At 41.4% G+C, this 15961-nt stretch overlaps 1 protein-coding gene across 2 annotated transcripts in view; it reads right to left on the bottom strand.

Moving 5' to 3' along the window:
- Positions 1 to 15961, bottom strand: part of GRIN2A (glutamate ionotropic receptor NMDA type subunit 2A) — a 157876-nt gene that overhangs the window by 51463 nt on the left and 90452 nt on the right. For both annotated transcript variants that reach the window (XM_058035941.1, XM_058035943.1), the window contains exons 5-8: positions 10647 to 10761; positions 1974 to 2179; positions 421 to 589; positions 153 to 306 (exon numbers count right to left, since the gene is read on the bottom strand). In XM_058035941.1, coding sequence (XP_057891924.1) covers positions 153 to 306; positions 421 to 589; positions 1974 to 2179; positions 10647 to 10761 — 644 coding nt within the window. The remainder of the gene's footprint in view (positions 1 to 152; positions 307 to 420; positions 590 to 1973; positions 2180 to 10646; positions 10762 to 15961) is intronic.

Genomic DNA, 15961 nt, shown 5'->3' with positions numbered 1-15961 from the left:
ATGTTAATCAGCACATCAACACAGCACAAACTTCTTAATGTAAAATTCAAAACTCAGCAGAACTGTGTTAATGCACTACATATCTTAACACACAAATCTACCCAACTCCACAGAAATGCCGTCAGGTTATCTGGACGGGCTGGGGACCATACCTAGGAAAGCAGACGGTGACACTGTGCCGTTGCTCCGTGACACCATGACACTGATCCCCGTCTCCACAAATGGCACCGAAAAGTCAACGACCTCCGAGCGCTCCTCGTTGATGGTGAGCGAGCCCACGGCCATCACTGCCCGGTGGTACACCACCTGATCACGGGGACAGCACACACCAGGGTCAGCACAGAGCTCCTCCCTCCTCCAAAGAGCCCAACCAGACATCACTGAGTCCTTAGGAACTCTTTTACCCAAAAGAGAACTCACTTCACCAATCATCCCGTTCCACACGTTATTGACTTTTTTGCCATGCTTCCCATTCGTCACCAAGTACAGGTCATATGTGAACTTGACAGTTTTAGACAACTTCTTCAAGATATCGATGCAGAATCCTTTGCAGCACTTCTTTACGTTCGTTCCCTCATTAGTTTTGTTGCTGTCAACAGAGAAGACACACATAAATATTCCTGCTGGGAAAAACAGAGGCAGCACAACAGCAAGATACAGCACACTGTGAAACAACATTTTGCCACTCTTGTGAATGACCATGTTTTTCTGAATCAAGGCAAAAATAACCCACAGGATGCTTTTATAGCTATATGGTGTTTGCAGCTCCTTCTAATCATGACAGAGTTGCCTGGTGAGACAGAAACAACATTACCTCACATGACATCCTTCTACTCCAGGATCCAGCCTCACGCTCTGCACTGCTCCATCAGGACATACAGCCTGCTCTTACTAATCTCTCTCTTAGGATTAGATTAAACTTTTATTACTTTTACTCTCAAGACATCAGACTACATGTCATTTAGTCATTAAAGAACATGTAAACTATAAAAAGGCCCAGCAGTTCACCGTGCTGGAAATGGATGCATCTTCTCAAAGTGCACCTTTCCCTGCACCAGGAGAAGGTGAACTTCAGGCCACCTTTAAGTGCAAGGATGTAAGCTTTCTCTTCACTTTTTTTTTCTGAAATGTTCATTTTGGGACTTCTAGAACCTTTTAGTATATGCATCTTCAGAAGGCAAGGCAGTATCTTACAGCCTTTCAGAAAAAATTAAAATTAAAATAAAAGTAGTTTAGAACTTAACTAAAAAATAAATTTCTCTGGACTTCAGGAAGCATGTGCACAACCATTTAGCAGCCTCTGGAATCTTCAGAAACATGCATCATATTCCCTCACACCTGATCAGTAAAAATCCTGTTACATTCAGTTCAGAAATACACAGATCAAGGCATAGAGCAGGTGAAACACCACTGACAAATAAATGTACAGTGGAAACTCTTCCACTGATTTCTAATGACTGCTCTGAAGTTATGGAGCATTGACAGAAGGGGACTTTTCTCTTGACAGTAAGTCACAGTGGTATTTTATGCTGGAGTAGTTTATTCTATACCAAATTTCAGCATAAACTTAACACTTTCATTAGGAGACATTTTCAAATTGTTACAGACTAATGAAAGCAGGCGTATCTCAACATAGCTGGAAACAACTCAACGAGGGCTCATTAAAACAGTCCCATTTTGGAACACAATCTTCTTCCATGTGACTGAAATGGGCTGATTTTCATTGACTTTGAATTTACTATAAACTTGCTACCTTGTTAATAACTCAATGTGACTTACACGTGTATAACCAGAAACTCTCAACTTTTTAAAAAGAAGGATGTGCAAAGAGGGAAGGGAAGGGGAAGGGGAAGGGGAAGGGGAAGGGGAAGGGGAAGGGGAAGGGGAAGGGGAAGGGGAAGGGGAAGGGGAAGGGGAAGGGAATTTTATTTTGCAGTCAGGAAAAGAAAAGGAAGCATTGTGTGTTTACTCACTTAAGTTTGACAAATTTCCGGCAGGGCACGGTGTTTTTTTGGCAGCTCTCCATGAGGGGATCCACATCCTCCACGATGACAAAGGGAGCCTCCTCCAGGGTGACAATGCTCAGGTGGTTGTCGTCAGGGTCGCTGTCGGCGAAGGAGCTGAACCTCGGCCACACCGAGTACTTGAGGCTCAGCGAGTTGTTCTCCCACTTGCCCACCTGCAAGGCCAAGAGCCACAGGCTGCTCAGAGCTGCTTGATGGTGCTGGGCAAAGGGGAGCCAATATTAAATGGGCTGGGACACAGGTACAGGGAGTTACATGGCCAGGACAGTTCGATGGGGGTTTTGCTGTTAAAATTACTTTAAAATTTATTAAAATTTATTATAATTGCATGAAATGAGAAAATGCACAGTGGCAAAGACAAATAAGGTACATTATTCTAATAGGTAACTGTTTTATAACAACTGGGTGTTATCAGTTAACACCATCTATCCCCTGGTGCTACATGCACTGAAATTTGACATTCAGCTCTTCTATTTGAGCCAGAACAGCAACCAGATACTCTATTTGCAACCAGGACCCATTTGAAGTAATAAAAAAATATTTAAAAAAAAATCAACCAAACAAACCCCAAACAAAAACCCTAATTCACACTCACACCTACGCATCTGACCAACAACCAAAATATCACAATGTCATTTCAGTATCTTCCCAAAGAGAAGACTCTTGTGTTCTTATACATTGAAAAGCCAATGTAAAAGCCTTTACCCAAGCTTCCACTAGAGCCAGACCAAACCACATTTTCCATTAGAAATAACTATTTTCCATTAGAAGGAACTATTTTATCCTTCCAACTGTTGGGTACTTTTAAGAAAGCAAACCCCACTGCACATGAAAATTTCCAGCTTATTTACTATTAAAAATATCCCTTCTAAATTAACCCACATTTCTTTCCATTTCCAGATCACCAGAAGGAGGTTTATGATTTAAATATTTTTGAGTCTAGTGTTTTCCTCCTCAGATTGTTTAACTACTTTCTATCCATAAATCTAATTACATGTTTTATCTGATGACAGATAATATAAATGAGCTAGCAATCCACATAATTTATAAACCTAATGCATTTTAATAATTCTTGAGCTGCTTAAGCTAAACAAATGACAACATAATCATAAGACTGTTCAAATATTTATTTTGCAAGGAAAATGGTGGGAATTAACAGTACAATCAGAGACTCAGGCAATTTAAAGAAATTAAAATTTTTACCTATGTTCTGTCTTCTAAAATCTTGAAAATTAATCACAAAAATTCCCAAAGAACATGATTTATATCCATTCCTATTTTGGGAAGCCTATAAGCACATGACCTTTGCAGTTTTCTTTCCATCCTGTTTATAAGTCGTTTTACTGAACTTTCATGTAGGAGGCAGAAATGTCAAATCTCTACTCACTTAAATTAGGAAATTCAAAGTATCTCAAGGGAAGTAGCAATTCTCACTTAAATCAATGGGAGTTGTGTATATGATTACTGTGTATATATATATTTCTAGTATGAAATTTAACCAAAGCCTTTAGGAGAAAAGCCAGTTCAGCCCCAGGGGAACGATCTATTGTTTCTATAAAGAAACCAGTTTAATTGTGGAGGTGTGGTGAGCAGTGGCAGTGCCAGCAGCGTGTGCTGGCTTTCGTGAGCTCACACGGTGTCGTCACAGCCCTGAGCACTACATGGAGGTGACCATCTGGAATGGGAGGATTCCAGCCAGCCCAGGCCCTCAGACAAACAGCAAACGTGCCAAGGGATGACAGGGATTTCAGAAGTGGAAAATGTGCCTGTCTGCCTATTCCACACATGAGCAAGGAAACGTGATGGCATTTGTGTGGTCAGGAGGGCAGCAGATCCCAAACCACCTGGGGCAGGATGCTGGGAGGAGGCAGATCCTGATCCTGGGGCACATCCCCCTGCCAGCCACCCCTGGCATCTGCATCCCTGTCACAGGGAGCACCTGGAACCACCCCAGTGAGGTCACCAAGTCCTATCAAGAACACAGCGATTGCTCTGGTGTTATTAACAGAGGAACACTAAAGCTGATGATATTCTGATATCATCATTTCTGATATTCTTTCTACTTCAGTGGGAGCAACTCCATTTTACTGTTCTATACTCTGATATCATCATTTCTGATATTCTTTCTACTTCAATGGGAGCAACTCCATTTTACTGTTCTGAGGAGGATATAACCAGACGCATTTAAATGCCTGGATCTGGAGAAACACTTATTTATTTTGAGAGTTGCATCTATGAAACTGCTGTGTTGAGGTAGTAAACAAAGTAGTATGTATTTGTAAACCAAATTTTTAAAAAGAAAATTCAAGCTGTGGGTAACACACTAAAAATGCAGACATGCTCCATTACAGAACTGTCAACATATCCATTTACTGTACTATGTACAAATGACACAAAATATCCAGAGACTTATAAAAAATTTCCTTCATTCCTAGTTATATTGATAATAAATATGGGTTTGATCCCAGAGAAATACAGAAGGTGACCTTCACTTGACAAAAGAAATAGAAACATTTCTGGGACAAATTGTGTCCCAAACCATAGAAATCCTCATTTACAGCCAAAAGAATGGAAATTACATTAAAAATATGGTTTTATCAACACATCAAACTGTTGATTCACTATGGTAGGTGCAAAACTCATCTTCAAGTAAAGTCATGCAATGGTACATACAACCATTGTACTTCTTTTGAACTTGCACATTCTTTCCTATTTTCTCTGACTTCACACGCAGTCTGGAATATTCCCTTTGGTTTAATCTCCACAGGATGCAAAAAGGAAAGAGGAAAATAGCTGAGAGGACAGAAGAGCTGGTTTGAAGTCAGACTGAGGCAGCAGCCACAGGGTGCTCATTTCTTCTCATCCACTGTTGCCTAAAGCTCCCCACATCTGACTCTGGCACAGGTGCACAGGTGCTTTTACCACCCCATCCAAGCCTTGTTATCTTTGGAAGACTGCAGCCAAGGAGAGTGAGAATGAACAATTTGGTGTGTTTCTGTGTGGCAGACAGAGACCTGCACAGTTCCACATCGCTGTACCTCAGAGTCCCCCTCCTGCTGCATCCCAAAGAAGTCTCTGAACAATGCGAGGATGATTAGCACAGCCCTGCTCACACACCTCACAGAGGCCATTGAACCAGAGAAAAAGAGCAAGGCCAGATCCTGAGCAGAGCTTCCCTGTGTGCCAGTGCTGGCACAGAAAGAGATTCTGTCCCACCAGCATATCTCACCAAAAACAAACCAATACCTCAGTCCTGTCACCCTCCTCCCAGCAGATGGGAGCTGTACACAGCACACACCCATCATCCCTTTGTTGGAAAAAATGTTACATGACAACAATGATACTAAATGCACTCCCAGACTAGCCAGCCAAACCTTTCAAAAGAGAAAGATTTTCAGGGATGTTCCTTTTACATTTAACACACATACATTGCACAACAATACTTTTTGAGCTGTCTCAGTTAAGAAAATAGTGCTGAGCAAATAAAAAATCTAGCTTATCTTGCTTTATTGAAAAACTATTTACTACTATTTTTTCATTACACTTTTCCACTTAAAAGAAAGAGCTACTATGGCAAGCTTTAAATCAATAACTAAAAAGCTAAAATAGATTTTGTCAGGTTAGCAATAACAGCTGCAGAACAAAGCACAAGAACAAAACCTTTCCTCCAGACACAGCATCTGCTGTACACCACCTGCTGCAAACCTTTGTGCCACTTTTATGTTTCTGAAGGTCCATATTTCACAATGGCACTCTAAATTTAAATGACAAAATATGATGTGAGCAATTCCATGTCTTATTAATAAGAAGTGGTTTTGAGTCCTGAATGGTTTGAAGACGTCCACTTAAAGACTTTGAAGTTTCCAAAATTTGCTGCAAAATTCTCATATGGGGAATGCAAATGTCCTGCTCCTCCCTCATGGCTGCTGCTGACACCATCAGGAAGGCACCAGTCCTGTGCCCAGCAGGGCTCCAAGGAAAACACAGCATCCAGGGAGATTATAAACAAAGAAGAGGAGAAAGAAAAGCTGCCACGTCTTGCAACCTCATTTTTCAACACAGAATTATTAATCAGCACTCACCAAATCCTCCGGGGCTGGTACAGTTTTGGTTCTGGGCAATGTCCCAGATAACTCTGTGCAGTGCCAGAGCTCAGGCTCATACCAGAGAAGCCATTTTAAGAGTTGATTATGTCATTAGAAAGAAAGAGAGATAAACAAATTGACAGCTCATTCTTCCATCTCCCAGTAGGGGAAGATTTTTTGTCACCTCTGCACTCAGTGAAGACCTTACAGCTCTCCAGAAATGCCCAGACAGACACACCTTTACCTTCAGAGAGGGAGAGCTGCCTTCAGAGTCTTCCTGTTCTCTAATATATAGGTGTAAAGAACAGGGGCAAAGCACACCACCTTTGCTTTCCATGGGAGTTATGAGTCCTTTACAGCAGCAAAGAGGTGGGATCCTCCTTGGGAATACATGATTTAAGAAATGCTGCATAATAGTTGGTGCAATTCAAACAATTCAGCAGAGTAAAGGTCAAAGGAAAGGCCTTTAGGCTAGGCAGAAGCTCACTGATACAGAAACAACATGCAATTTTCAGCTGACAGTAAGTGTCAGGACAGGCATATTTACAGCAAGGCTAAATACACAAAACAACAAGGATGGAATACAGGGAATGACAACCCAACAGATGTTAGAGAGCACGCTGCTGCTTCTGCTATGGGCAAAAAGAATATATCACATTACAGCACAGAGCTACTGACAAAAGATACCCCAGCAAACAGATTATTAGCTCAGGCAATTTCATCTGTTCTAGTTAAAATATCTGCATTTCTCACCAGTGTTAGGGAATATCCATCAGGAGACACAAGGATCTCTCATCTGTCATGACCCTTGCTCAAATCAATCGGGGTTTCACAAAAAATTACCATGGAGCACCTCACTGATTTTTTTACCCCCACAGTACCCTGTCAAAAAGCTCTGTCAGAAATTTGCCTGAGACTGGGTTGGGTTTCTCAGCTCCTGCCCAGTGAAGTCAGCCCCAGGAGCTGTCTGTTCTGGGCTACATGACAGTGGATGTTGGTAGCCAGATGGAGCTCTCCATGAAGACCTTGCTTCATTTATTCCAGGCAGGAACCATGCACCCTCTGCCCACTCCTTCCTACTTAGATACAAATGTGTACAACCCCACACAGAGCCTGTAAACCTGGCATATGCTACTTAACCAGAGAAAAATCCAGTTCTGCATTAAATCCTGCATTAGTGGAAAGTTAAAGATGACCGGCTCTGTTTAGAATAAACCTGGATTTAAAGGAACAGTTCTTGCAGTGGTGTTTCATTAGCAATTGTGCCATGTAGTACACAAATTCACCCAGAATACAGACCACCATGATAAACTTATCTGTATCATGGAGCATCAGTAAAAAATGTTTTTACCCTGGAACTCATCTTTACACATGGAACACACCCATCTTTAAATGCAGTCTTCCCCACCTCACTTAACATATGTGATACACACCGCTAATTAAACTGCCTACTTTTGCCACTGCTAATCATATTCTAGCATATTACTTTAATATTGGATTGATTTGGTTTCTTTCCATATTAAAAATAAGCTAAAATAAAAAGAAAAAAGCCTAGCACACTGTGAAGTTCAGTGAAGTTGATGGGCCAGGTGAGACACGCAGGTCCCACCTCCCTAAGGTAACACGAACAAGGGAGCTGCAGCTGAACCTCTGAGGGTTGTTGAGCACCAGCACAGTGATCCAGCAGTGCTTTGCTGATATTTGTGCAACACTGCTAACTCTGGTAAATTTTATCAAGTTTCACTTTAACGAGCACATTAAGCTTGTCTTCTTAAAAATCTCTTGCCTGAGAATAGCATCCCCTTTGCCTGTCAAGAATTTGAATGTCGGTGTCAGAAGTTTGAGATATGCTTTAGGATCTGTCAAAATATCTCGCTGGATGCCTGTGAAACATGCCCAAAAAGTGATTTTTCAGTCTTCAAACTATTATCGTTCAAACAGCTTTCTTCAGCATCTGATATGGGACAAACCCCTCAGCCAACCCCTCTTACGTGTGAAGTTACCACCTCAAAGTTTCAATACTGAGTAAAGAAAAAATAACTTATTTTCTGAGGGGTGAGATAAATGTTCTCCAGCTTCTCTATAACCTTCAGATTTAAGTGAAGTATATCAATTCTGAAACCAAAGAAAAATTGTATTTGAATAAAAGCAGTTTAAAAACAAAGAAAAATTGGTTTTTAAAATAAATCTTGAATTTTTAGGAGAATACCAGGTAAAAAATTCTTCACATAAAACACAATTACTCTTTCTACATGAATAATAAATTAGGTACTTGCAGTATGCACATGAGTTACATTATGAGGATTTACAGGCTGTGTCACTGTCATTTTTTCACATGAGTAAATTATTTAATTAGATACTAAGACTTGATTTTTCCATATAGGATTGAGGATATTTAATAAGACTTCAATAAAACCATTCTGTGATATCCCTGCTACACTGTAAGAGAAAGGAGAAGCAAGTGCCTGTCTGGAAACTCAGAGCAGCAAATGTTAGATCTCAGATGAGTAACTTTGACAGTTTTGAAATTGAGCAAAACAGCTCAAGGAGAAAGGAACAAGAGGAAAGAAATTGCTTAAGAGATATGGGGTAAAACCTGCAACTTGGAGAGAACTGCTCAAATAAACCATGTGGAAGAGAAGGGCCTCCATCAATGGAGCTGAAGTGCATGGCGACACTGCTGAAAAGATGTGGGGTGTGCCCAGACAGCCCAGAGCCACATCCAGCGTGCCAGGACAATTGATCAGTCACTTTATTTGTCCTCATCCACAGAGGCAGGATCAGCCCGTGGTCAGGAGAATCAGCCTGGTGGTGACAGAGCGTTCTTGGCCGCCTCTCACGTCCGCCCTCTGACAGAATTCCTAATTAAAGCTGGCCCCTTTCCACAGCCCTTCTGGAGCAGCGCCAGAGCTGCCCTGCCCTCACTGGGCACCAGCAGGGCTCCAAAGCAGGGCACACACCAGCACACACATCCCTTGCTGTTCCTCCTCCTAGAAACCCCTCAAACCTGACAGACAGCAGGAAGGGATTCACCAGCTGGAAAACTGCAGAGACAAGGCCAGGATGAGCCTCCAGGGAGCCCAGCACTGCAGGGGAACGGGCACTGCTGCCCTGCAACCATGGCAGGCACTGCACAACCAGCCCAAACCTCATCCTCTGACAGGGACTCGCTGGAAGGTTAAAAACAGCTCCAGTTATTTCTTGGAATAATGTTCATTCATATATCCAGTATTTCCTTGCTGCTGTTAGATTATTTTCCAAAAAAAACCAAACCCATCTCTCCTTGTCCTTTGAATGGTGTCTTTAGAGAAGTTTCAAGGTACAAAATGTATGAAATTATTTTAACATAAGCATTGTTGGCTGCCTCTTTGAGCATTTTCTTCCTTTGGCACCTCATGCTAATAACATTCCCCAAGCAGTGTAATATTTTTCCAGAACATTATATATGATATGCAGACTGTTGAAGAATTTTAAAATAGGGTAAGAAATTTTCATAACAGTTAGTGAGCAAATGATTCCTCCAAAGATTCAGATTGACACATTTGGAGAGGATTAAATTTATCCAGAGAATTAAATTTGCATCAAATGAACATAAAGAAATACACAACATAATCTAGGACTAGTCTCTGTGTTTCTGCATGACTAGCATATTTATTGAGATGTCCTTCAGTAATTCTGATTTTGTCATTATTATTCATCATCATGAAAAGTCTTGTAGTCTTATAAACTGGAGTTTTAAGCTGATTCAATGAGGTTTTAAAACTATAAGAAAAAGAATTCATAAATTTCAGCAGCAATTTAGATAATGCAGAATCATGTTTCATGAATTTAAAATAAAACTGGTGGATGATTAGATGTATGTTTTCCTACAGTCTTATATTAAAAACAGTTTCCTAAAACAAGTTTTTAAACATAGGGCCACAGCCTGCAAAACTCAGAGCCAAAAAAATCACAGGCTGAGACTGGAGTTTAAAAGAGATGATGCTTGTGATAAACTTTTTCATTTACTACTTGCATACATGATTAACATTGATGCCTCAACATTTTTCCTTCTAGTCTATATAGAAGTCTATATGGAGATCACTTGTCTACCCGGACTAGTCAGGATTCTGAATTTTTTAGGTAAACAGGGATAGGATTATTCCCCAATTCAACAGGAACTTCACAGTTGGGTTTTTTAAGTGCACTTTTACTATAAAAACTATCTGTCTTAAAAAACACAAAATCAAGCAAATGAAAGAAATGGAATAGTCAAGATATAAAAATCCATCCAAATTCAAGTAGCTGAGGACCAAGCTTTTGGACATTTTTCAGTTATCCATTTTACATTACTAAATTTTAAGAAGAACTGGAAATGCAAAGTGTGTTTCATAGAAATCTGAACTCCACATGGCTTTTCTTCACTGATCTGTTAAAGCTCATCAGATATACTCAGGATGGTGCAAAATGGTCCCTTCTGAGTGCTGTGGCACACCTGCAGGAGCAGGACCCCTGAGCTGTGACAGGAACCCATCCCCAGTCCCACAGCCGCGCTCACCTTCTCCCACTCGCGCTCGTTGTTCAGCACGATCACCACCAGCCTGGGGTGCGCCTGGTACCCGTCTGCTGTGAAGGACAGATCTCTGCCTTCCCACGTCACATTCATCATAAACCTGCAAGGCAACGAGGAAAAGTTCATTGGAAAATTAATGGGCTGTCTGTCCAGCAGTTAACGAGCAGCAAGCGCAGTCACCAGCAGCAGGGATGAGGAGATCCATGCACCAAGCCCTGCCAGTGCTGTGGGAATCCTGTGCTTGCAGCGTGGGGACTCGGGGCATTTCAAGGCAGTTCACAGCTCAAGACAAAGCAAAATATTGTTGATGTGTGAATTATAATGCAGACATCATTTTTAACAGCTTCCATGTTACATATGATTAATCTGTCCCCTCCCTGAATAATCTTTCTGGCACTTTGGACAACCTCACCAGTTTTTCAGGAGCATTTTAAACAAACCCACATCACCTCTGTGGGTAGCGTTGTACTACTGTGTCACTGAGTAATACTCAGAGCAAATACTCAAATCATCCAATCTGTGTTCCCCTGTTCAGACCTCCAGAGTCCTGTCAGCTCCTCCCAAAACTGGAGCTACACAGAGTGGTTGTGCCACGAGGATAAACTCCACTAATGCCAAAACCACACACGAAAGCTTTGAAGGTGTTGGTAAATATTCAGTTCAGTAATTTCAAAAGAAAAAGGATTTATGTTTTTATTCTTTTTTGTTTAGCTTAATTTTCAACAGTTTTCAAAAGACATATGAATTAATTAGTATTTTGAATAGGGGCAAATAGAAGGACACAAAATAAAATACAAAATAATGAAAATTTTTTAAATTTCGTTGAAAAAAATCAAAACTCCACACTGTTAGTGTAAAGCTGACAGGGCTATCCCCACAGTAAGAGGTAGAACTGCAATTCAAAGTCTTGGGAAGAAGACAATGCATCCCCCAGCATTGTCTGTGGTCTGAAGTTATTCACATTGAATTGCTCTGAATTGTCAGTGTATTTAATTGAAAGAAATTAAGCCCAAGACTGATGCAGACAGAAGTGCAGATGTTCATCCTATAAAGAGATGTGTTCTGAAGGGCAGAAATTCACTGTTATTCATACATTACTTGTAGTGATTTACCCACAAGACACCAATACTGTTTTATATGTTTGCATTGGTTTGGAGGGGATTTTGGGGTTAGTTGGTGGGTTGTTATGGCTGGCTTTTTCAGCAGTAGTGGCAGCATAATCTCTTGGGGAATGTGACACTGAAAAAATTCCTCAGCTCCAGATTCAAAGGAGAAGGCTTTGTATTGACATAGCTGCCTGAAAATCCCAGTGGCAGATACACACTAAATAAACATATATAGACCCAGAAGAAATAATGGCATTGTATCATAACAGTTAATAAATAAATGGGCACCTGGACAGCCATATTAACATCATTCAGCACCAGTTTGACAGCAATTTGTAAATTCACCCATTGTAATGACTCACATTTCATTACAGACTTCCAGTGTCAAAATATTCCCCTTGACAGAACTTTGCTGTCCAGTTGAACTAATTTCCTATATATTCCACTTTTCATCCAGCAGTGAAAGATCTTGCTTGGGAACAAAAAGCTTGTCTGCCACCTTGAGAGGCAGCAAACAGGATTTACTTGTGCTCACATGTAGGGAACCAGCACAACATTCACTGTGACCCAGGGAGCGAAATGCCCTGGCAGTGAGCACAAGAGGAAACCAAGGATGTGCTGTGAAAACAGGCAATACTTGCATTTGCACCTCTGCACCCTGTCCCAGTTCACACCCATGAGCTTTCACCCCTCACAATGAATAAATCACCTGACAAGGCCAAGGTTAAACCCCCTCATTCCACTGGAGCTGCAGGCCAAGCTGTGTGTCCCCTGCCAAGGGACCCCAGACACACACCCTGCACTGCATCAGGCTCTTGTGCTCACCTGGGCTTTTAACCACACAGAATATGGTGACTGGACTGGAGGTTGAACCCTTCCTCAGTAGGATCTCCTGATTTCAAACACCACTCATCATATTTTGGGCTTAATGTTCAAATTATTTCAAACACTACTCATCATATTTTGGGCTTAATGTTCAAATGTCCTAGCGTGGAAGCCAGGCAAGGGTCACCACAAGATGCAGTGCTGAAGCGCGAGTGTTCCAAAAAGACTAATATGAACCACAACTCTAAAGTGAAAAATTGAGCTCAGTGTATATTTTAAATCATGTGAATTTACCAGCTATTAAGTAAGGAAACACATTTTGCAAGGTTTGAGGGTTTTTTTTTTTAATTCCCTAATCTGAAAAGTCTCTTACAATTGTATTCTCTGATCCTGATACAAAGGTGCGAGTGACGCACTCTGAGCTACCCCAGATTCTCACACTGCAGCAATAAGAAAGAACTTCAAAGAGATTCTTGTTTCCCCAAGCACATTCTTCTGTACAAAATTCATCAGCTGCTGTGTTCTCCAGAAATCAATGCCTACAACCTACACTCGCTTTTGAATTGTCATTTTTCCTCTGCAAAGGACAGAAGTCCTGCTCTGCTTTTACTGGCCACAATCCCAAACTGCTTTTCCTACAAAAAATGCCCAGTGCTTGTCTGGTCCTGTTAGCAATAATGCTGTGAAGAATTTATATTATGTTACTCTTCTAGAGTTTTAAGTTTATCCAAGGTTAATTCTGTGCAAGAGGTCTTTGGCTTGTGAATTGGTAAAATATATTTCTGAAGTAGCTTTGGAAATGCAAATTCCCGTTCTCAACTAAATGAGGTGTTTAGTTATTTGAACTCCTTACTTTGATGGGGCAATTAGCGACATACCTTGGATTTGTAGTTAATCTGTTTTCATTCCTCATTAAAGCTACAGCCTTTGCAAAGGCACGACAGCACAAGGCCTTGTGATGGCATTATGACACTGAAGGCTTAATTAACTTTTGCAAACTGAAATTTGTAAGATTCCCCAAGTGATACAAAATGGCACCATTTTTCTGACAGAAGTTTAAGCTGGTCTCACATCGAATCCAAAACAGGTCTTTTATCATGCAAAGAACCAAAGCTTCACTATGTATTTAAAAACACTTTTAAACACTTATACAATTCTCTTTTGCTTGTCACCTTCCCCAAAAAACTGACAAGTGTTGGAACACAACAGCAGAGCACTTTTGCTGTTGTATTCACAGCAAGCCTTAGAAGCACCCAGGTTACAAACTTCTCTAAAGGTTTCCAACTTCATTTTTCTAAGCCTCAGAAAGATCAAGTAGTTCACACAGAGCTTCAGATTAATGCCAAAACTGTAATATTTATCCCTGTCAAAATTCTAGCTTTACCCTGAAAGCCAGAATATACTGAAAAAGCTGGGGTTTCTTACCCTGTAACTACAGTATCACAACTTCATTGACTCCAATTCAATTAACAAATGGGTGAAGACTGCCAAAGGGATCAGGGCTCAGTTTTCTGAGCACCATTTGCTTGGATCCAATAGTGCTGACACAGAGGCACCTTTCTGGCCAGACTCCTCACAGGAGACATGGACTTCCTCATCCATGAGTGTTTGTTAAGGATTTCCTATACTGAATGGGAACAGCTGAAATTCTGGAGCAGAATCTTGGAGGTTTTCTCAAAGAAAAGGCAAACACAATTGCAGGCTATGGCATTTCTTTTGAGCTTTACCATATATATATCTATTCAAGAAACACAAGTGTTCTCCTAACAGATCAAAGGATTTGAGAGCAAAACCAAGAAGGCTTAGTGGATTCTATGTTGGGCATCATTTTAAGGGAAAAAACCATAATTTTATGTATATTATTAAGGTCACTTTGTTTCAAGCAAAGATGAACCCCAGCCCTGGTTTCAAAAACTCCTCAGAGTGACCTGAGAAAGCCACCAAGGACAGAGTGGAAGCCCAGCAGAGCAATCCCATGGCACAGAGGTGGGTGTGAGGCCAGCTATGGAGCCTCAGCACCCTCCAGGTGCCCTCTCTGGGTGCCAGGGAGGAGCATCCTCAGCAGGGACCCTCTCCTGCCCACCCAGCTGAGTCCCAAAGACCCCCCAGGCCTGGGCAGGCTCAGGAACACAATCAGCTCTGCAGCAAGGGGCTTGTCTATAATTAGTGTGAAATTCACCTAAAATGCAGCTCCCAAACACACCAGCAGCTGGGAAAAACAGAATGGGGAAGGCAGAGGCATTGATGAAAATGTGTCACCTCTAAGCCACCTTCTGAGGAGAGAACTTAATCCCTAAACCTGTGAAACAAAGCACAGGGCCTGAGAGCTGCAGGGAGCACAAAGACCAGGGGACCCCTCTCTGCCTTGAGTCCAGAGCTACATTTCCTGCCCTCAGGTGAGATAATCACACTTGATAAACTCCCCAAGTGCCATCATCAGGGACTATCATTTTTGTTTAGCGTCTTCTTCACCGTGGGGCAGAATTTCAAATCTCTGAGAACTGCAGGCAATGAAGAGAAGCAGGAGAGGCTTGGGGAAATACATCTTGCATAAGAGAAACTCTCCCTCTTCTCTCTCAAACAAGGAATTTCCAAACTGAGATTTAAAGCAGATGAAATGCCTCAAAACCAACATGTTGTCTGGAGATATTTCTCTTTCCTGCAAATAGTGTAAACCCAACCATTTTAATAACCTAGACAACCAGCTGATCTGGGCTTGGCATTCACTCAGCCTCATACCTAAAAAAGCAGGAGTGAATGCAAATTTTGTCTTTTCTTCTCTATCTTGTTGAGGCTCTGAACTGCTGAACTTCCTTGCTATGATTCATCCATGACATTTGAATGATACTTATCTGTAGAAACCCCCAAGACACATTATTTATCATTAAGAAACAGATTTCCTCTGTAAAATTAAATCAAAAAAATACTTCATGTAGACTATATAATGTGTGAAGTACATACAGAAATACATCTGCAATAGAACTCTATTAAACAGGGTACTGATGCATTTTTAAAGTCAATTCTATATCTTATGCTATGTAGGATTTTTTTTTTCTAAATTCAAATCTTTTGCGGTGATGCAGAGTCACTTCTTCCTCTTGTGCAGCCTCCTCCTCCCCCTCCCAGCCCTCATTCCTGCACAAGGGTCCCTTGCTTTGGAGCTGTGTCTCCCTAGGCCTGGAGCCAGCAGGATGAGTAAAGCTTTGGGAGGATCTGCTCAGTGACTGTGCAAAAGGAACAGCACGCCAGCTTTGGGACCTCCTGCCAGCTGCTCCTCAAAGCACTCACTGCACTGGCTCTGGGAAAGTCACCCTGCCCCAGCTCTGCAGACAAACAGCAGAACTCCTGGGGAACCCTTCCGAGAGAGGG

The sequence above is a fragment of the Melospiza georgiana genome, chromosome 16, assembly GCF_028018845.1.
Source record: "Melospiza georgiana isolate bMelGeo1 chromosome 16, bMelGeo1.pri, whole genome shotgun sequence".
Taxonomy (NCBI): Eukaryota; Metazoa; Chordata; class Aves; order Passeriformes; family Passerellidae; genus Melospiza; species Melospiza georgiana.
This window is presented reverse-complemented; position numbering and strand designations above follow the sequence as displayed.